The 23,293-nt window shown below is 39.1% G+C and overlaps 1 protein-coding gene across 2 annotated transcripts; it reads right to left on the bottom strand.

Annotated features, from left to right (window-relative positions):
* Window positions 1–1,369: 1,369 nt before the first annotated feature.
* rps21 (ribosomal protein S21) lies at window positions 1,370–5,984 on the bottom strand. Of its 2 annotated transcripts, XM_031845435.1 has the most exons (6): window positions 5,898–5,984; window positions 5,369–5,451; window positions 4,650–4,713; window positions 3,176–3,247; window positions 2,149–2,204; window positions 1,370–1,506 (listed from the first exon to the last, which is right to left on the bottom strand). In XM_031845435.1, exons 2-6 carry the CDS (start codon window positions 5,416–5,418, stop codon window positions 1,497–1,499), a joined length of 252 nt encoding a protein of 83 aa, XP_031701295.1. In that variant the 5' UTR covers window positions 5,419–5,451; window positions 5,898–5,984; the 3' UTR covers window positions 1,370–1,496. The 2 variants fall into 2 exon arrangements, with proteins under 2 accessions (XP_031701295.1, XP_031701296.1); XM_031845436.1 differs by lacking the exon at window positions 1,370–1,506 and having other exon boundaries at window positions 2,145–2,204.
* Between the last annotated feature and the right edge of the window lie 17,309 nt (window positions 5,985–23,293).

Here is a 23,293-nt window from a genome sequence, read left to right as displayed (position 1 = left end):
ATTTTAGCAAATGGCTGCAATGAAACAAAGAGTGAAAAATTTAAAGGCGTCTGAATACTTTCCGTACCCACTGTATACAGGACTATCTAGTGAAAGAATCTATCACACTGTAGATTTTGTTTCCATATAATTAAGAGAATACATGTAAAAATACACTATGCTATAAAAGGGCATTTATCTACATTTAGTCAGTTACCAAAAGTACAAAATGTAAAAGTACTCATTACTCAGAATATCATTAATGAATTAGAATTATTTATAAATTAACATTGTACTTGAGTAAATGTCCTCAGTAACTTTCCACCATTTGTGCTGTTGACTCAATTTCTAAAGAAAGTGACTTCAGTTGAAAGAGTTTCGTTTTACGACTGAGAAACAAAATCCAGTTTTTCTGCTTGCTGCTTTTTAGAAGTGTAGAACAAGTTCTGATTTTGTAGGAAACTTCCTTTTATTGCGACATGCTGCAATAAATCACTAATGATGGGTCCTGACTCATAACTGTATATTATCCTTCAGTACCTGTAAGGAAACATTACCTCAGATCTCACCAGCTATTCAAAGGATTTAGACTTAAGCCAACTCCCCAACAAAGGCCAGGTTTCATGCTACCATTCATACCGACTTGTGTGTGATGCTCAACAAATGAATGTCACTCATATTCTAACCACTGAGCTGGTTTATCTTCAGTACCTCGTTACAATAAAAGCCTAATGTAAATAGTTGCGTAACCTCCAGTGATGCAGTTTTGAGTTTGTGCTTTCATGTAATAATGAGCATTAAGTTTCACAGTAGGCTGTGATGTTTAAAAACTTATTTAAGTGTTGATTCACAAGACAACTTTGGCTTCATATCGACTTGCTTTGGCAACTTTTCACTTTTATCATTGGGACAATTTACTACGAGTATGTTTTAGCTCTATTGGTCACTCTGTCGGTCCACAAAGATTTCCAGACCTTTGGTGGACAGTTTTCACCTCGGGAGGCATAGAGCTCGTGTGTGGTGTGTGGCAGTTAGAGTAGCCTGTAACAAAGGTTAATTCACTTCTAAACAGATTCACATACCATGGCAACACCCCTGAACTGTTAGTACTGCCAACAAGTTAATATTGCACACTAGTAAATCAACATCTTTAGACTCACTGGAAACTTAAATTCACTCAACATGACCAATGAACATTTATCAAGATTAACTCCTTAATAAACCATCGACAATGTTGCTTTGCTGTCACTACTGACTTCAGACCAGGTGAGCCTGCTGCAGACCGTGCCGTTAATACATATGTAAGACAATTAGCTTGAAGTACTATTTTAAGTCTCACTTTAAAGATCGATACTAAAACGTAGAAAAAGACAGTTGCCTGACACACTCATGTAAGGAACACGTAACCGGTTTACGTCTTTTATTCGTTGACGAGAAATTACTACAACGGCAACAAAAGTTGTTTTTTCCCCCCCATTTTATTTTTTTGCAAAGTTTCCTCTGCTGCAGCGTCACACTTAGAGGCTCCTGTGAAACAAAAGATACAAATATTTGTTAGTTGTTGAATTCAAAATTGCCAAACAATAGATTTTAACACAAGCTTCCTGCCAGGATTTGCTTAAGATACGAAGATACAAATAACATCCATTAAATGTTTAAATTCAGAAGCAGTGTGAAATGATCAAATGAAGAGCAACTGCATTTCTTTTGTCTCGGCAGCAGCATTCATTATCTAATCCACGTTTCCAATGTGAAAGTTTATTTTTAGTATTTTCTCAAATCACACACAGACCACAGCCATTGTCTGTTATGAGTGACAGGGGCTTCTCCTAACACTAGTCAAAATGTCTGCTGTGAACTAGACTTTGTTTTAATTTACTGTATAAGACTGTTTCAACAATTACTGAAGTACAAGACGCATCCTCCGACAAAGAGGAACAACTTCTGCTTTAAGGGAGGTCATGTATGATTATAGTGCAGCATCACAGAAAGGCCTGCACTACACTGGTCAGGTGTTATGAACTATTCCTTTCCAGAAGAAAAAAAAGTTTAAAAAAAGTCACTATGATTCAAACTACAGATAACCAAAACTATGTTGGTCAACCTGATTCATATCTATTAAAAAAACGGTAACTGCCACATTTACGACACTTGGGAACAGGTTCTTACTTTGCAACAATAGAGTCATTCTTTGCCAGCCTCAGGATGGAGTCGTCAGACTCACCCTGCAGGACGAAAGAAAAGATGTTCAGACAAAAGATTTCAGCATTTATAAGAATATTTCATGGTGGAGGCAGGTTTCCACAGTCAAAACACGTTCCAACACCTTCCTCTTATCTTTGTCTCCGTTTAATTCTTAATAAAGGATGAAAGACCCTATCCCACAAATAAGTCTGTACTAGAAACTACCCAGCAGCTGATTACTAAAAATGTAAATCTGTGTTCAGTGCTTCCTACAGGATTTTATTAAGACTGTGGTGGGTGGATCTTTGACCATTTAGGTCGGTCCAGGGTCATGATACCCCGTCAGAACATTCTGTAGATTTTAAAAAGGTAAATGCTTCAATCTGGTCCACTTTGAGAGCAAACCTGAGAAGCTATAAGAAGAACTCTGTGCTCTCAACAATTTGGTTCTCTCGTTTTATTAGTGGTGGAATGTAACTAAGTACATTTAGGCTACTCAAGGTACAATTTTGAAATACTTGTACTTTAATATTTCAATTTTATTTAACTTTATACTTCTACTCCACTATATATTGTTTTCTACGTCACTACATGTATTAGACAAGTCGTTAGCCTGCTAGCTACTTTGCAGATTGTGATAGTTAATACAGAATATACATTGACTAATAAATTATGATGTAATAAATAGTATAAAGTAGTTGAAATGAGCTCCGCCTTTACCAGCTGCAACATTAGAGTGACCAACACATTAATGGGCTACCAGTCTAGGTAATTAATGGGAAACACTGGAGTTAAATTTAACACTAATTCAATTTGAATGTCCAGAAAAGAAACCAGTGCTACAGAAGTAGTAACTGACAAAAAGTAAAGAAACAGAAATGAGTTGATAGCAAAAACATTGCATTGTACAATGTGACAAACAGACGAGCTTAATCCTCTCCTAAAACACTTTGACTGAGGAAACACAAGACAGCAGAGACGACACAAAGCAACAGATTGAGCGGAGACTCACCATTCTGCGGATGGCTCCACAGATCGCGTAGGTCTTGAACTGACCGTTGAAGCGACCGGTCACTTTGTCAACCTGCAGAGGACAGAGAACTTTGGATCAGAACATTTGATGTCCAAATCAGCCACTGCACGTGGGTAACCTGCACTTTTCTGCTAATCAAAACCGTTAAAAAAAACAAACCTCATGCCCTTCACATAATATTAGAAAAATCGTCATCCTCAGACATTGGGTTGGTTTCACAAAAATAATGCAACTTCAATAACTCCCAACAAAACCTGCCGTCTGCTAGCTTCCTTAAAACCATGACATGTTTTTACATTTCTGACAAATCTAGTTTGTTTAGGGATGCACCAATCCAACGTTTTCAGTCCAGAGTACCGATACCGATGTTTAATCAATACGCTGCATGCTGCATACGTAACCATTGAACCTCACTCTCATCATGGCCCTGTGGTTTACTCAAGTGGCCAACTTCATGCAAATATTTACCACCGACACTGACATCTACTGTTTGAACTTTGTGTATATTTGTAGAACAGACAGTACAGCATGTGTCACAAAGCCTTATTGAGAGTAGCAAGCTGATAAAATTCACAAATACTCTGACAGCATGATGCTGGAGATATTCTACCAGTCTGTTGTGGCCAGTGCATTGTACTTCGCCGTAGTCTGCTGGGGGAGCAGCATTGGAGCCGGAGACACCAACAGACTTAATAAACTGATTAAGAAGGCCGGCTCCATCATTGGCTGCCAACAAGACAATCTGGAAGAGGTGGTGGAGAGGAGGACACTGAAGAAACTATTATCCATATTGGATAACCCGGACCACCCTCTCCACCACCTACTGCAGGGACAGCGGAGCACTTTCTCCAATAGACTGATTCAGCTCCGCTGTCACAAGGACCGATACAGGAGAACATTCCTGCCCTCTGCCATTAGACTTTATAATAAATCACCTCTGGCCAAATCAAACACTAGACTGTAACCCTGCTACACTGTTGCTGCTGTTGGTGATCTTGTGCACTACTGTTTTGTTTATTTTCTCCTACTTAGTTAATTTAATATGATTCTATTTACTGTATATACTGTGCATTTTTATTACGTTATTTTCATAAATTTAATAGGTCCTGCTCTGTTATTTTATTATATTGTATATAGTGTGCACTTTCCATTTTCCATACTTAATATTTCTATTTTATAACCCTGTTTGCTGCTGCCACAGACAAATTTCCCCCTGGGGATGAATACAGTATATTTCTATTCTATTCTACCTTATTAGGGTTCAAGCATACAAATGCCATCTATGTAGACAAAGGTATCCTTGGAGTCTTGATACCTCGTCTCTATATTATAAGAGTTATTAAATATAACTGATATTAACCATAAACAGCATGTTTAATAGTGGCTCAATCTGGACACACTAATCTTAGTTTCATGCTTTCTATTACATACGACAGGATGAACTAAGACTTACCTCAGCGATGTTGAGCTGGACGGAGGCATGGTCCTTCGCTCCAATGATTCTGTTGCTAGCAGAGCTGCAAAACACGCATCAAATATTTGAATTTATTGTTCATCTAAAATAAATCTTGCCATCACTCACGCCGATACTCTGCATAACAAAGCTTTCAGCTGAGCCTCAATTAAACAATTTATGATGTTCCCAACAAAATATTTTCTACTACAGACCAGTCCCCAGAAATATTAAATCCAGTATTATTCTCTAATTACCCTACCACTGTGGTGAATGTAACTAGGTACACATACCCAAATACAGCTATTACTGAATTTGCACCTTTTTTTTTTTTACATTTTATGCTTCTCACAATTTGACAGCTTTTTGTTTTTTAAAAATCCCATATTCTATAAGATAATGATTTTATAGAATATGAAGCATTGATCACAATTAAACTACTCAGTATTATATAAATGAGTAAAACATTGGCACAACCTTAATCTGGAAATGCAACTCACACATTAACCCAGAAACACTGACGGGGAACATTTTTCTTAACAGTCAACAATGTACAATCAATACAAAGTACTACTACATATTATATACTTGTACTCGGGTAAGGTTTGGGACTTTTACTTGAGAGTGGAGTATTTTTACAGTGCAGTATCAGTACTTCCAGGTAAATAAAGGAGCTAATACTTATACTAATACTTAGCACACAGCAACAAGGCACTCACCATTTACGTGGGACGTAGAGGTCCACAAATTCACCAGAGTCGTTCTGCATGTTTACAGGTCGTACAGGTGGTCGCCTACAAATCTGAAAGAAATGTGACCAAAAAAAAAAGACATCAGAAATTGGCATTACGTTAATTTCGTGCGCTAACTAGCTAACATTACAGTCTGCTAACACTCTCAGAGAGGCTTAACGTTGTAACAGTCGCTTGTTCCCAAAGCTACATACATAAATATATATATATATATCACCGTATTAACAAACACAAAGAGTACATTTATTTTAATGCGAGTCTTCAGAGAAACCAGCAATTACAGTTAGCACTGATAGCATGCGGCCGCGTGTGGCTGCTCACACACTCGGGAAACGTCTGAGATTTACACACAACTTCTGCCATAAACACCATCCACAGGTCATCTACCACTACACAGCCACGTTAACTTTGACATATTTCACAGAAAATCGCGGCTATGTAGGGATAGAAGACGTATTTTAACCGTTTTGAAGACGACAACTCGACAGACACTCACCGATACGATAAATGGCCGACAGGAAAGGAAGAGCTGCCAAACCGGAAGAAGAAATATCTCTCTCTAGATGTTGTTGTTGCCACCTGCTGGCTAGATGCTGGTACTACACACAGTCTACACTAGATGGCCAAAAGTAGATAGACACCCTGCCTATATACTTTTAGACAGGGGCTGTTTCATGGTTTGGGTATGTATATGTGTATATTTCTTTATTTGAACAGGGACAATGTACTCTTTATATTTATATATATATATATATTTGCAACTGCTGCACAATAATTTCCCTGGGGATATAGTTTCAACATATCTTATCTTCAGGTCCAATGAAGGTAAATGTTAAGTCTATTGTAAAAGGATATTTCAGACAATAGCGTTCTTTTAGCTTTGTGGCAACAGTTCGGGGAAGGCCATGCAAAAATCCAGGTCCATAAAGGAAATGTTTTCCCAGTTTTGTGTAGAGGAACCTAAACTGCCTGCCACCTGAAATTTTAATAATCAATCAATTATTTGTTGCCATTAAAGAAACAAATCATAAAATACAAAAAAATAGAATGTAATTCAAACGTGTGAAAAGATGATTAAATTCACATGTCCCACTAACTATATTGTGTTCCTTATTTTGTCTTTAAATGAAGAAACATTAAATGGCTGACAGAAAGTATTTTACACAGTATAGTTGAGAGTAACAAAATACAAGGCAGAGCTCATTTGTCAGGTAGTTTGATTCAGTTATAAAATACTTAATTCAATGTTTAAAGCTTGCTTCCTCGTCTGGATGGGTGGAGTGAAACATCACCTCCGTTACCAACATGTGCACGCATATTTTTGATGATCTCGGGTATAAAAGTGTCAATACCAGCCTCCACTCATCTCGTTTTAGGCTTTCCAACAGATGTTGAACCGGGCAGCAGAGATTTGATCTCATTCAGAGCATTAGTGAGGTCCGACACTGATGTTGAGTGACCACATCTGGCTCCCAGTCGACGTTTCAGTTCATCCCAAAGGTGTTGGATGGTGAGGTCAGTTCTCTGTGCAGGCCAGTCAAGTTCTTCCACACGAAACTGGGAAGACCATTTCTTTATGGAGCTGGTTTTGTGCATTGAAATATTGAAACAGATGTGGGCCTCCCCAAATGGTTGCTACAAGCTAGGAACACATTATTGTCTAAAATCATTGTATGCTGTAGCAGGATTTCTCTTCTTTAGAAAGAAAGAGGCAGAGCCCAGAAAATGGAAATCAGCCCCAGTACACAAACAAACGTGACCACATATGCTTAGCTACTGTATATAGTGTACTTTTAGCACAGGTGGTCTAGTGTTTCCAAATGACTGATACAAAAAGTCCACATTTTGCTTGTATTTGAATTTCATAATGTTTATTTAGGGTACAGTCACCTCAACCATGGTAGCATTATATAATGCACATTATGTAAAAGAAGAGTTTTCACATTTGTATTGAACACAAATATTCTGAAAGTACCAAGTTTTTGTTATTGAACATTACATGATACGTAATAAAAGTGTGATAAACGTATGCTGCACACGTACCACATCTTACAAAACATGTCGGGTTATTTCTCCACAAAATTGGATTCCCCTGATAACATCTACGACACCGCCAAAAACAGATCAACATATGATGTTTCATCTAATGCAATTTCAGCAATGACGGTTTCAACAATACAATTTGATTCATCCTATCAGAAAAGATGGACTTTTATATATTATTATATATCTATACCATATTTAATTGTAAGCTATGAACATCTAAAACAATTATACATTAGCACAGCTAATTAAAAAAACTGTCTTAAGATATTAATAAATACAAATGTATTTTTGAGAGCTTGACCACAATGGACCAAAGCGGTGTGAGACTGATGCAATCAAATACAGAAAAAACCTAACATCTAGGTTGTTGAAAATAAATTCCACAGTGAAACTTGTTCAAATAATATCACTAAGTACTACAAATGCAACAAGTACAACTACATCCAGGACTAGGTCTTGTCCTGATGTCCGGCGGTCATTATCATTGTTTCTTGACACATGTACACCCGACAGCCAAATTGAAGGGACACTTGCACCACTCCTCGTGTAGCTTGCGGTAGACGAAAATCTGGAGGAAGATAGGCTTGGCGACCATGTGCTCCACAGTGCAATCCTTGCAATCAGCATACTCGATGAGTGCTGGATCTCTGTCTGCTTCAATATTATTACTGAAAGAAAGGGGGGAAAGTGTCCATGAAAATTGAGGCATACATGGAAGCAGATTGGCAAACAAGGGTGGAAGTGACAAATTATGGAGAACAGAACCATCAAAAATCATATCAATGAATAAATAAATTACTGTATAAATAAAGTTAATACAAATAAATACATAAAGAAAAATTGTATGGAAGAGTGGATAAATAGGGGAATTTGTAGAAAGTTAAATAAATAAAAAAGGAAATTAAAACTGAAATATCAATTTATGTCACATTGTATAAAGTAATTGATTGATTAATTTATACCTACATTTGTATATTGAAATATTTGTTTGATACACAATCCCATTGTTGACGCACAACCGCCTTTACCAAATATTATTCATCAAGTCACTTTCTTATTTTTTCTTTTGGCAGGTTCTGTCAGGCATAGAAAATGAGAGGCTACTAAGGCTAGTTAATACAGGAAAGGTATACATTTAATACATTTACTTGTTCCAGCACTTCATTCAAGTTCTTTTAACAGCTAAAAAAAAATATATTCAAATCCAAGTTATTCTTTTTTATGATCAATTGATTTGATATGTTGGCCGTAAGCAGGGTTTGAACTTCGACTCTAGCTCTCTTCTTCCATTCTTGACACAATGCCTTTTAGGAATGAATGAGAAGATGTGTGCCTTTACCACCTTCTTTTTTTGATTTCTGATGTGTTCGGACGACACTTTGAACCAGTTGTCTTAGCATAACCCGACCTATGGTCTAGTTAGAAGCTTAAGACAAAGTTCAGCTCTGCAAAGTGACTCAATTACTTTGACTGCAAATATCTTTTAAAAGAGCTATTATTCATTTATACATCCCTCAATGTACTGCTAGTTAAGAAAAGATTCTCTCCTCTGGCCAACAGAAAGGAAACTCACCTTAAATTCCAGGGTGCAACTGAAGAGTGCTCGAGCTCCGACACGTGTCTGAAGCCCTGATAGCAATTCCTGGTAGCACGTTTACAGCCAGGGCCACATACAGGGCTGCTGTACACCGTCCCCATCAGTCCCAGTGATAACTGGAAACACAAGTAATATAAATGTATGTTAGATTCACATTATCAACATAATTTGTGTTTCCTATCTCTCCTCACTCTCTAGTACCAAATAAAAGCTAAAATACAAAAAAACACTTTAATATTCATCGTCATATTGTTGGAAAAATATCTTCTCACACCACCTGCTTCTATGAATGAAATAGCGTTCAAAGCTTTTATGAATTTTGCAGTCAAAATTATTCTTAGAAGGTTCTTCCACAATATTATTTTTATGTATCCTGTGGGGCAAAATCCTAACTATCAGCACCTTTCTTTGGTAGCAGAAGGCATACAGTCTAATATTTATGCACTGCATGTATAAAGCATTAGATCAGATGTATCAATCTATTGATCTGTGATGAGGTCTAAACTGTTACTGTTTCCCCCAGATCATTGATAGTACTCACCAAAAGAGCAGTGAAGTTCATGGTGAGGCTGATGAACCGAAGCAAATTCCTTGAAAGCAGAGTGAAAAAAGGTGATCCTCTCCTGTTGTCTAAACTCAAGTGTCCTCTTCCACAGACCTGTCTACACTCTCTCAGCGTTATTTATACCAGAGGTGACGAAAGAGTATTTGCATCAATGGGAAATCACCGGAGGCTATCCCCATGACACCATCAACAGTATGTTGTCATCTCAACTTCATATTCACCTGTGATTCTTGATTTCATTTCTGGTTTAATTTCTCAGGTATTAAAAGAAAATACACAACTAGCTTCCAGTAAACAATACAGAGAGCTGTGGATTTCCTTTTTTGATTCGACTTCAGTATATTTTTGCTACCGTCTTACAAACGTGAATTCTTTTTCTAAATTATTTGTCAGAATCAGCAGAATTATACGTTTTGACTTAAAACCCGAACCTGCGATAACCTCAATGCAGGACCTAAAACACAGAGGTATATGGCTTAATCCATTATCCTGTTCAAGTCGATATTTTATATTTTATATGATACAAGTCTATTTTTAGACTACGTCATTCAATACGTCATTCAAATATGAATGACGTATTGTCTGATGAAGTAGTATGAGTAGTCTTTGTAAAACACAGAAAATCCAAACAAAATGTTATCAGTGTGGATTTGAACATTGTTGAGTCATCCTGCTTCTACTCCTGATACCATGAAACAAACCACAACAACGCAAGGACAAGTGAAAGGGGTACCTCCTAGACTGATTGCCAGGGGATTACACAACTATTACAGTGTCCCTAAGGTAAGGCATGAGGCAATTGTCTTAGAAAAGCCACCACAAACGCACACGCAGGAAGCTATCTCCATGACACCATCATCAGGCGTGTGGTGACAAGTATCTGTACTTGTCACCACACGGCCTATACACATGTCTAGCATGCAATCCCCGCTTGCTCCCTTGTTTTCGTTGAACTGTGGAGGTTCAACAGGGACAAAACTACTGAAGTGCAGAATTTGGAGCCTAATAGTTTTTGAGTTCACAAGAGAATGTGTCTGTCCCAATTTGAGCAAACAAATGGGCTATGGTCAAAGCTGCTCACTCTCAGTTTTGCCATTTTTACAAACACATTAACTTCAAGTAACAGCAAAGAAACAATCCATTGTATTTGATCTATATCTGAATTTTAATAATAGAAAACAGTAGTCCCTGTGAAGTCGTTCCTGTGAAAATTAACGCTCAAACTTCTCCTAGTTACATATAAAGCAAACACATGAATTCAGCATTCAATCAAAGTTGTATTTTTGGTCATCTGAGGAATGAAAATCCAATATTCCCTCTTTTAATTCTGGTTGAGTCTCCTGAGAGACAATATCTGGCTCTGAACACTAGATGCTGCACTTTCTTTGCTAAGAGTGCGCTGAAACTGAACCCTTCAGTAAATGTACTGTAAAACCAAAATGTGCGAAAAGAAGTTAGGAAGAGAAGTTAGTCCGGTCAGTGTGAGCAGAAAGCTATATAGCAGTTGCGTTTTAGTCTAGATCCACAAATGACTCCATAAATTAACATGCTCAAGTTATCACATTCATTTTCTACATATATTTTTCCAATCAACATTCCATTTTTCATACAGTTTTAATGCTAAATCAGACATTTCAGCATGGATTGCCGATCGGGAGAATAGATTTGAATCATAGGTGTACGCTGCAGCGCGGGGGGAGGCACCCCATTCATTCCTCCATTTGCTCAGTGACACAGGAAACAAAAAAAGTTAAATTCTGGCAACCTTCCACATCCTTGGGACCCATGGAGCAATCTTTAACCCCACCTCCCATCCCTCGTTCTTGGGCTCATTCACATGAACGGAGGAAGGAAATAACTCTGGATTTGGCTATTGGTGCATTTTACAACTTTTGGGACCTCGTGGTTTAAAAACTTTCCACTGATTTACAGAAGTCTCTTTCCTTATGTAAGTCTAGGGGAAATGTTTTGTGTGGAACTTAACTTACTTTCTTGAGTTACTTAACTTACATTGATGACTTAAGTTACAGAACAAGCAGGGCCGGAATTTCACGGTTTACAATTGCTCCACTGTCTGGCCTTGATGCCCCGCCCGCCCTGCCCCGGCTGATTTTGCCGTTTTCTCCTCTGCCAATATGTTTTTTTAGACACCAGTGTTTTTTGTTGTCTGAATTCTTATTGGGCCACATAACTGCTGTGCACATAACCACCTGGAGGTCAGATTTTGAGCCTGGTGGAAAACCGGACTACTTATTTATGCACTGCAGTGTGTTTCAGGAGCGTGCCAGAAGCGGCTTTCCACTGCCTGCTAAAAATACATGCCTGGTCTATTTTTGACAGGCCTGGTAGCTAGCAAACATACCCGAACAGTCTTATTTTCCTAAACCTAACCAAGTATTTTTGTTTTAATTCACAGCATTAACCATGTGTTTAAAACTGTGACTGTTTCACAACGCGCAGGTAGGTGCAGTTTGACCTGAATCATTAAAGTGGTAAAATAAAATAAAATTCCTAGATATCCCATGGAATTATTTTGATTGTTATCAACTTAATAATGAACAAATAAGTATAAAGACCGCAAAAGCACACACAAGACAGGTGGGAGGGGGGGTGGATGGGTACAACAAATGCCGAAATTTCAACCAGGAGACCGCTTTTGGTTCCCCATGTGAAATAAGGAGTCAACGTTGATTTCTTTGTCACAAAACTTGCATACTTAAGGCACTTTTGTAGTTATTTTAAACCAAACGGCGATCTTTTCATAACCTTTCTAAACCTAACCAAGTAATTTTGTTGCCTCAACCTAACTAAGTTGTTTCTTGTGAAGACAGAAGTTTATTTTAAAAAGACTGTATGCATTTAACAAACAGAAATTGACACCTCTCACAGAGAAATCACAAAAACAGTTCAAAAAAATGTTGTGTTGTTGGCTTTTGTAGGAAACACGTGAAAATGAGGTGTAACTTTATGAAAGATATTACGAACCAGACGTTGCAATGGTGGTGACAACAACTGACGACGACCATTTGTTTTTTGTACTTCTTTCACACGTTTTATAACCCTTTTCGCTGTCTTTTACTCAGATTATGTTGAAGTCAGTTTTCACTGATATGCTTTCATTTTTGGGCACTCCGCTCTCCTTAACGCCACTAGATATAAATCATTTTATGGGACCATAGTCTATATGGGTGTATACAATGTTTTGTGTAAACTACTCCACCCACATAGGGCGTACTTCCTGTGTTGCACTGATCGTTTGCATTGGATGTAAATCTTGAGTCGCAGAATTGTCCAATATGGACGTAATTCTACAGATACTGGGCTGATCCCAAGCGAGCATATTTGCATCATTACCACCAACACATTGACAACCAGGTCAGCCAACAGCAACACAGATGAGTGACAAATCAACAATGAAGTCATGTCACAATATCGAGGATACATTTTCATACTCCCTCGCCTCAACCCCATTGTATTGTATTGATTTATAACTTTGCCTCACACTGAAAGTATGATGGAAATTCTCAGTGTGCAGTGAGTCACTTTCACTGTCAATCCTTTCTTCTGCTTTTCTCCCCACCCACCTGGCAACAAAAGTCTTGGCATTTAGCCCAGAGTGTGCTTTGTTGGCCAGTTAAAACACATTTATGAGAACATTAGTGAATACAGGATATTACCAAAAGAATTTCTAGAATTAAAAAAAAAATAAGACGAAGAGTTGAAATCAGGTGTGGGAGGCTGTCAGGACTTTGCTGCTATCTCCATATTCACACGGCGGCCATTTAGCTTTTAAGTCACGCTCAGGGTGGCAAGGAATCTCCCGGAAACTACTTAGACTGCTATATAGCTATTGTGAAGAGGTCTAAACATCTTACTTGTGTACCCACAAGCGCTTACAACGCTTACATAGTCGTTTATCATGCTCTTTTCCACTCATTATTAGTATTTGTGGGGCAAATGTCATTGACAACCATCTGAAACTAGCAGCTCAGGAGAAGTTATTTTCAGACCACAAAGAGATTTGCACCGTTTTGTTTAAAAAAAAGAAAAGGTGTTCTATGGTGTTGAAAGGTGCGTTCTGTGCAATAATTGTCCCCCATTCTGATGAAAACACCAACGATCCGTGCAAAACAGTGTGTGCACAAAGCTGTGGTACACTTAAGGGTCCCAGTTGACAAACACAAATATCACCTGGCAAACAAACACCTGCTAGTTAATGTTAGCGCTTTGTGTTAGCCAACGTTTTCTCTCTGTCGTACTACTAATCCGGCTGGTCATGGCGGTGGTCTTTCCTTCAACATTGTGGATGTAAACTTCAATCCAGCTGCACCCTTTGTTTGGATTATTTTGGGGATCTACTTGTTTTTCGATAGTTTCAACACTCAGCTGGGGTTCACATGGTCGGACCACTTCACCATAGCTATATAGCTGTCTTGACTAGTTGCCGTCAGAACTAAATGGCCATCGTTGAAGTATTTTTGTTGTTGTAAGACTCTTTCCAAAACCTTATTATATTCCTGGGGAAGACCTCGGATGCTTTGTTGATTTTGCGTAATAAAAGCAAACAGGTTGGTGGATGGACGAAGTACGAGAAACAGGAGAGCAGAAACAAAAGATGGTCACACACATTGTTAATGTTGTTGGTGTTGTTGTGGGGTTGTGTTTTCAAGCCATATACTGTAGTATTCCTATTTTCATGGATGCATACAGGGACTCCCTCCATCACGCACTCCCACACACATGGAAAGCAGGCCACAAAACTTTACTGTTTACCGTTTGGTCTGTGAGTCACAGAGTCCACGCAGATCTAATCTTTGACTGCAGGATATCCCTGACTAAAATGTAATAATTTACATAATACATTTGGACGACATGTCATGACAACATTCATAACGACAAGGAGGTTGACACATGACAACAGAAAGTGTAACAAGATGACAGAAGTACAGTTTAAAGTTGAATTGACTCGGACAAATGTTTTGTCAGGTGATCAATCGCTACAGACAATCAGATTGTCAAAAATAGTTTTGTCACAACTAAAGTACAAACTAACTTTACTGTAAAGTATGGGGAGAAACACTTGTATTTAGATGATTTTCTGAAAATAAACATGGTTTGAGTTTTTTAAAATGATTTATTAATCCGCAACTAGTGGTAAACTAGATGGATGCTTCCCAATCACAACTCTGACAACCTTTAGTTTATAACTATTTGCTGTGGTGCTTGCTGGCTGGGTAAAATAACATGCTGAAGCCTTGCTGGTCCAAGCCGCTACATGCTTTGCATCTGCTGACTCACGAACAGAAATCTATTGTGGGTAAGCTAATGTTTTCGATGGGGGTGGGGTGAGTGGTTTGTGTTTGTATTGCTATCTTTGTGAGAGTGAATTTAACTTTTTAACCATTTTAGGGAGGACAATTCTGCACTGTGAGGATACTTTGGCTGGTCTTCACTACTTTAAAAGGACTCAAGGTTAACTCTTGCTTTTAAGGTTTGAATTGGGTTTAGGTAAAGGTAAACGGCTAGGCGATGTATCCTTTCCATAAGGGTCATACAAGTATAGAGAGACCATGTGAGAATGTGTGTGTTGTGTTTGTTTGAGAAAGAGAGAGACATGGGTACTGAAACCTGTGCTGAAAGAAAACACTTACAGCCTTCAATCACAAAGAAGAGGTAAGTAGAACCGTTAATGCACAGAGTTGAATATAATGGCACCAACATAAAGAAAAAGCCTTGCACTAGCAACTAGTCTTCTGCATTGAGTGTCTCTCCTTTCTTTGGTGTGTTATTTCTGACCAGTTTGGGAAGTCTCGGCTTTTTGTTGGAAGATTAGAAATAAGAAAAAGAATAATATACCAGTCCACACTCACAATATGCTGGTCTTGCAAGTACAACATATTTAGTCAACCTTACAACAAAGCATGAAAAAGAAAAGAAAATAACAGTCTACACTTGCAATATGCTGTTCATTCACATACAACATAATTTGAGTGTAACCAGTGTATGAATATAAAGAAAAAAATGAAATACAAATGATTTTACCAAAGATGGTTTCTCAGCGGAAGATTTCATTCATTTAATTTAATTTATTTCAGTCATTGCTTTGTTATGTTATATTATCACTTTAATAAAGTTCTCAGTCTTGTCATCAGCTTGACAGACGAACAGCGACCTCCAGGAAGTCACCGCAGCGAAAACACTGGTGATAAACATGACTCCAGACAAACGAGAAGACAAGTTAGGATGTCACCGGGCATGATGGATGACTCAAACGCAGAGTAGCGTGAAGCAAGTGTTTTTTAACACAAATAGGAATGGTTACCATACACAACAGGGAGTCCGAGCACCAGACAAGTGACGAAGGGGGGAACTAGACAAGGCAGGCAGACGGGGAAACCCGGAGCAGGACAAGACAAACAGGCGGGTAGAACACAAACAATGACCTGACAGGTAGCGACTGAGAGACAGGGGTTTACAAAGTGGCTTGAACAGGTGAGGAGAGTTGTGCTGATGAGGAGGGAGTGCTTGATTAGAGGCAGGTGAAGGGAGTTAGGCTGATGCTGAGGGAGTGACTGACAGGTAGAGTGAGGAGGGTGAAGTTACACAAAGACACAGAACACACAAGGCAAAGCCTGATCCTGACATAGGAGCATGCTTTAGCTTGCAAGTGCACATACATGTTCATACAAGTTCACTTTCATTCACTTTTCAAGTTTTCCGATTTTATACATTGATTGCAACCATATCTGCACAATTTCCAAAAGTATAAAATATTATAAGTGTTTTATAAGTTATCTTTATGAATTTTACTTAAAATACAAATGTGTTGTGACGGAGATGACATTGTGTTGCGGAAAAGACATCTATTTGAAATGAAATGTAACCAACAGCATTGTTGAAAAATGTTTTCTTTCGTTTTCCAAACTCAAAGTAACATCAATTTTTGAATATAACTTGAAATAGAAAAATTGAAGCTAACAAAAACTCTTTTCCTCAAAGGTTTTAGATGGAAGTGAGTTTAAAATGATGGTAAAATTAAATAAAAATTAAAATTTAAATACTGTGTATTAAACTAAACTTAATCAAACTATTAAATGTAACACTTATTTTACAGTTTAATTAAAAAAATGTTACAAATATGGGTTTACATTAATAAAAAACACGTATTTGGTGATACTATACCTGCATTTTAGTATTTGGTGTATCTCGGCCAACCTGATCATGGTTAATTGGTGAAATAACCATGACCTCTTATCAGCGCATTACATGTCAGCACCACAGAAACAATGCCATTGGAAAAAATTTTCTTTTCCAATGACATTGTCATGGACACACGACATACCGTCACGAAGTACACGCGCCCTGTAAACAATTCCCTGAATTTACATTTTGTCCAAGGGACAGGTGTTCACACATCACGCATTTCTGTGTCATTTTAAATCGATTTAAGTTCAATATTACATTACAAAGAATGTCCAAAAATCTGCCACAGGCACAAAGGAAATACACTGCTCAAAAAAATAAAGGGAACACTTAAACAACACAATGTAACTCCAAGTCAATCACACTTCTGTGAAATCAAACTGCCCACTTAGGAAGCAACACTGACAATCAATTTCACATGCTGTTGTGCAAATGGAATAGACAACAGGTGGAAATTATAGACAATTAGCAAGACAGACACCCCCAATAAAGGAGTGGTTCTGCAGGTGGTGACCACAGACCACTTCTCAGTTCCTATGCTTTCTGGCTGAAGTTTTGGTCACTTTTGAATGCTGGTGGTGCTTTCACTCTAGTGGTAGCATGAGACGGAGTCTACAACCCACACAAGTGGCTCAGGTAGTGCAGCTCATCCAGGATGGCACATCAATGCGAGCTGTGGCAAGAAGGTTTGCGGTGTCTGTCAGCGTAGTGTCCAGAGCATGGAGGCGCTACCAGCAGACAGGCCAGTACATCAGGAGATGTGGAGGAGGCCGTAGGAGGGCAACAACCCAGCAGCAGGACCGCTACCTCCACCTTTGTGCAAGGAGGAACAGCAGGAGCACTGCCAGAGCCCTGCAAAATGACTTCCAGCAGGCCACAAATGTGCATGTGTCTGCTCAAACGGTCAGAAACAGACTCCATGAGGGTGGTATGAGGGCCCGACGTCCACAGGTGGGGGTTGTGCTTACAGCCCAACACCGGGCAGGATGTTTGGCATTTGCCAGAGAACACCAAGATTGGCAACTTCGCCACTGGCGCCCTGTGCTCTTCACAGATGAAAGCAGGTTCACACTGAGCACATGTGACAGACGTGACAGAGTCTGGAGACGCCGTGGAGAACGTTCTGCTACCTGCAACATCCTCCAGCATGACCGGTTTGGCGGTGGGTCAGTAATGGTGTGGGGTGGCATTTCTTTGGAGGGCCGCACATCCCTCCATGTGCTCGCCAGAGGTAGCCTGACTGCCATTAGGTACCAAGATGAGATCCTCAGACCCCTTGTGAGACCATATGCCGGTGCGGTTGGCCCTGGGTTCCTCCTAATGCAAGGCAATGCTAGACCTCATGTGGCTGGAGTGTGTCAGCAGTTCCTGCAAGACGAAGGCATTGATGCTATGGACTGGCCCGCCCGTTCCCCAGACCTGAATCCAATTGAGCACATCTGGGACATCATGTCTCGCTCCATCCACCAACGCCACGTTGCACCACAGACTGTCCAGGAGTTGGCGGATGCTTTAGTCCAGGTCTAGTAGGAGATCCCTCAGGAGACCATCCGCCACCTCATCAGGAGCATGCCCAGGTGTTGTAGGGAGGTCATACAGGCACGTGGAGGCCACACACACTACTGAGCCTCATTTGGACTTGTTTTAAGGACATTACATCAAAGTTGGATCAGCCTGTAGTGTGTTTTTCCACTTCAATTTTGAGTGTGACTCCAAATCCAGACCTCCATGGGTTAATAAATTTAATTTTCATTGATAATTTTTGTGTGATTTTGTTGTCGGCACATTCAACTATGTAAAGAACAAAGTATTTAATAAGACTATTTCATCCATTCAGATCTAGGATGTGTTGCTTAAGTGTTCCCTTTATTTTTTTTGAGCAGTGTATAAGACAAACTGCACCTAAATAGTGACAGATCTATAATTTAATTTTTGTATGCTCCTTTATGTGTCATGGAAATTCAACAAAAAATATAAATAAGAAATAGGTTTTCATTTTTCCTATTCCTGCAAAGGACAATTTTTTAAAGAATGTTTGATTGCGCAAAAGAAAGTAGAAACTGACAGTTTGCAAACCTTGTGAATAATCCCGAGGAGAGGTTTCGATTAATTCTGGTGGGTGGATGTAATTATATCAAATTACCTCTTAAAATATCCACCACAAGTTAGCGCATGTAACCGAAACCGCCTTCATTTCCAAATCTCCTCATGGTTGTGCGTGTTCCAACATGCCCAGCAGATGAAAAGGCTTTTATTTTCTAAATATATCCAATTCTATAATCATTTTCTCATTCTGACCTCATTTAAAAACGCCATAAAATGAACATGGACATTGACAAGAGAAAAAAAGGTCCTTTGGAAGGAAAGCAATGCTCCGATGAATCAAGACTAAACAGATATCCCTTTCCCACCAGACTTAGCCGCTACATGCAGTTTTTTTAGACACAACAAAACCTGCTTAAAATATGTGATAGACGCCGTTCCTATTGCCATTTTTTTGTAGTCTAATCTTTTCATTCCTGCATAATTTGCCTAAAACGCCTATCAACCGCGTACCCAAAGTAAACTGACAGCTCTTATTGAACCATTGGGAGTACATGTGTGGTTTTAGTCTTTATTGAACGGCAACACTCTGAAGTTTCTTCACAAACAGTCAAAATCACCGTAAGTGCTACTAGCATTGAGCTAATGCGTTTTCAGCACGGTGAAAGAGAAGCATTTTACTTCCGCCTAGATTTGTTTTGGCCAGCAGATGGCAGCAGCTATCTAAGGCTGGGACTTACAGGCTTGAAAAGACTGATTCGACAGCTAACAGTCATGACGCCTAGTACAAGTTAAAATTTGATAACAATACGACAGAAAATTAATATTTTAGACAGAAAATTAATATTTTACACGTGGTTTACTAAGAGTGCGGCCGTGGTTTACTAAGAGTGCGGCCGCGTAAAGACGCATTTGGAGACTTGCCAAATGCGTCACCACATCAAAATGCATATACTACGCTTTTGAAATTCGAACTATAGTTTATTTATGTCGATGTATAGTTAACTATATTATATTTAACCATTATCGACTTTCACAGATTCTCAAAAATTTTCAGAAACCACACTTTAGTCTTCACACTCTGTCCCAGGAACTTGACTCATGGTTTCCAGTTCAGGTTAGAAAACTTTCCCAGCATTCAATCTGATAAATCTGCATATCCCTGGCTTCGTAATTTCATTGGCTATGTGGAGCCTGAGTTTGAACAGGATCTGTTGCGATTGGCTCGAGCTATACCCAAAGAAGTGAGGCGGGCATTGTCTTTCAAAGCGGACTCTCGTTGGCTGTTCCAGACTGTGGCCGGGCTATAGAAGCTCCTATTGGGTCAAATGAGGTGTCAATCTAACCGGCGGAATGCAGGCTCCATTTTGCGATGAAAATCTCCGCTCTGTTGACACCGAACGTGAAGTTATGCCCGAAATATGATCGCGAGTTGTCATATCTGCTGGCTAATTTGAAATGATGCAACAGCCCCCCGTGGGTCTTTATGGACGTACTAATGTGTTTTGGACTAAATCTTTTACTGGATTCGATCGAGTGGACCCTTAGCCACCTAGCAAGACCGTTTTTGCTGGACTAGCATGCACGAGGGGCACGTTATGGATCATAATCGGTGAGTCACGGCGATATTTTATCGGCTATTTTTGGAGTGCTTGTTTGACAGAGACGTTAACTGTACCTGCTGTTGTTATTGTGTCTTGAAATGGTTTGCAGAAATCGAATTACAAGAACCGTAGCTTTCTAATGAGATATCACATTAATACTCATCGTTACAGGGCAGTTGTGTGCATAACACAAATATGCAGTTATCACTCTGCGGGCCGTCAGAGTGAGAGGAGGCTAAAACAGGGTTAGTAAACAGTAAAAAAAAACAACTCCTAGACACTAAACACCCCTAAAGAGGGCAGTAGGGTCACAGATGACACATGTTGAGTAGCCTACTGTACGTGGACGCGACTCATCACAGCCCCGCTGAACCTTCTCAGGAGAGTGGCAGCAAGGCGGACAGGGATAGAAACTCTTAACCGACTGCCGTCTTCTTTTGGCGAGTGTGCTGTCTGTTTAGCCATCCCTGGCACATTCAATTCAATGTCATCGCTTTGGGTTATAAACTTTTGCGTGTGCTTCTGTGATTTTTCAGGAGAATGCCAATAAGGAGAAATTAATTTCGAAAAAGAATTTGACGGGATGCTCTTCTTTGTCATTTTTGCTGAGAGGAAAAAAAACAAAACAAAAAAACTTTTTATTGGGCAGTTAAACTGCTTGCTGAGGCTTGAAGCAGACGTCACTTAGTTCGCTGCTGTCTGACTATCTAAAAGACTGTGCGCGTGTGTGTTACGTGTGTGTACGTTAAGCTGCTCAGAGCTCGGGTCAAGAGGTCATTATTCCCTCTCAAATATCTGTTTTGTGTTGCTGCATTACAGTATTATAACAACTCTATTTACTACAAAGTGATATATCAAATTGTGGTCATTTTGCAACGGTTATTTATTAGTTGTATTATATTTTCAGTTTCAAATATATCCAGGTCTTAAAATGTTGCAGGTAGCCATACATGTATAACGTATAACTCCCCGTGCAGTAGTATAAATCCTTCAACAGGAGGGTGTTCTCATTTCTGAGAAATGTGGGTTTCTGGCCAGTTGACAGAATTAGGCTCATTTGGATCCGATGTCTTTTACTGTGTCGACACAACTTTGTTATATTTTATTTTTTCTCTCTTTTTTGTCTTGCAAGTTTTTGGTTTTTATAAGAAATCTTAGAAAATGTGAGAGGAGTGTGCACCCATCTGTCTGTGTTCTCTGTCCTCGTGGTATTTGACAGAAGTATAACCTCCACATCCTCTCGCAAATTAACCACATGGTTTTTGGTTGTTGAAAGTGTTCAGCAAAAAAAGTTCAACATTTTTCCCACAGAAAGCTTCAGAGATAGCCCAAAGTTATTTGTTTTTCTTCTACAGGCAGAACCTTTAGATATGACTATTTGTAGAGAGGGAAACAGAAAATGTGAAAATGTGACTGACTTTTCAAGGGCACAGTCAATTCAAAGATACTGTAGAAAGATCGCCCAGACTCCGATGGTCAACAGCTGTGAGCACAACGTACTCTCTATGGTTTCACAATGTTTGATAATCTGCGTGATTAACAATGTGGGAAACAATGCCAAGATGACAAAGTAACACTTGACACGAAGGATGAAGATGGTCAAGTGAACCTATAATTCTCAATAACCCTACAGAACAGAGCATGCTCCTGTTTCACTGATGTAAATGGAAATTGTGAAAAACTGTGTTATTTATGTTTTATGTATCAAAGGCTCAAAATGGTTTTCCCCCCCAAAAAACAAATCCCGGAGAAAATGACAAACTCTAAACAGGAACAGTGACAATTGATGGTTACTTCAAAAAGTTTCACTACTCTAATGTCCGCCTCTGATCACAGACTTCACACCATGGCACTTCCCACAAAGAACTACAAAGGAAGCTACACAAGAACTCCGTTATCCATAATGCCACAATCTGAAGGCAGTTTTACAGCTAGAGTGACACGTTCCCTAACTAATCTAAAGCAACACACTGTAAACATGTTTTTCAAGACCAACAATAGAAAGCGGTTTGTTACCCTTGATATCTTTGAGATACCGTACATCTTAAATACGGTCTGTAAAACTAAACAAATATCTGCTTTTAGCTGCCGATACAAATCAAGTGATCACATGTGCAAACCAGGCAGCGGTAGATGTTCCCATTAATTCAACTGTGAAAAGTTGCATTGGTGGTATAAGAAGAATATCATGCTCACTCACTAGGGTTGTGCGATTGGACAAACATAACAACTATCGGCGATTGGCTGAGTACATCGCCGGGTGTTGCCAGGTGGAACACAAACACACCTGTGCAAATATATTGGCAATCACTCGTTGCTGGTGGCCAGTTGGAAAATTTTACACTAAAATGCAAACTATAGTGAGAGAGGCTGAAGTCAGAGTTTAATACGGTTTAAAGCTGGGGTGGCCAAACTTCGGTCAGCTGCCCGATTTTAAATGGCCCGCTTTGAATTTTAAAAAATGAACTAGAATATGGCTTGAGCATATTTCTAATAAATGTCACTGTATGTACGTTGCACATCCTAGTTTAAACACTAAATGTCAACTAAAGTTAGTGAAATTATTTGGCACAGAAACCAATATATTTCTGTGTCTTCCGTTTGTTGCATCTTAATATTTACATCGTAACGTTTTAAGGGCGCCCTTTGGCCAGAAACCAATTTCTGCCTGTTTTAACTTTACAGATTTACAAATGACATTGTGTTTTAAGTGGGCACTAAGGCCATGCACTGTATTACAGCTCAAACATATTGATAATTGATTTTTCTGTATACGGCCGACATTCAAAAAAAGTTTTGTTATCCGTGGTTTAAAGATTATTACAACAGCATTC

The sequence above is a fragment of the Anarrhichthys ocellatus genome, unplaced genomic scaffold (genome assembly GCF_004355925.1).
Source record: "Anarrhichthys ocellatus isolate YVR2014 unplaced genomic scaffold, GSC_Weel_1.0 scaffold5, whole genome shotgun sequence".
NCBI lineage: Eukaryota > Metazoa > Chordata > Actinopteri > Perciformes > Anarhichadidae > Anarrhichthys > Anarrhichthys ocellatus.
The sequence above is the reverse complement of the archived record's forward strand: the minus strand, read 5'-3'. Positions and strand labels throughout refer to the sequence as shown.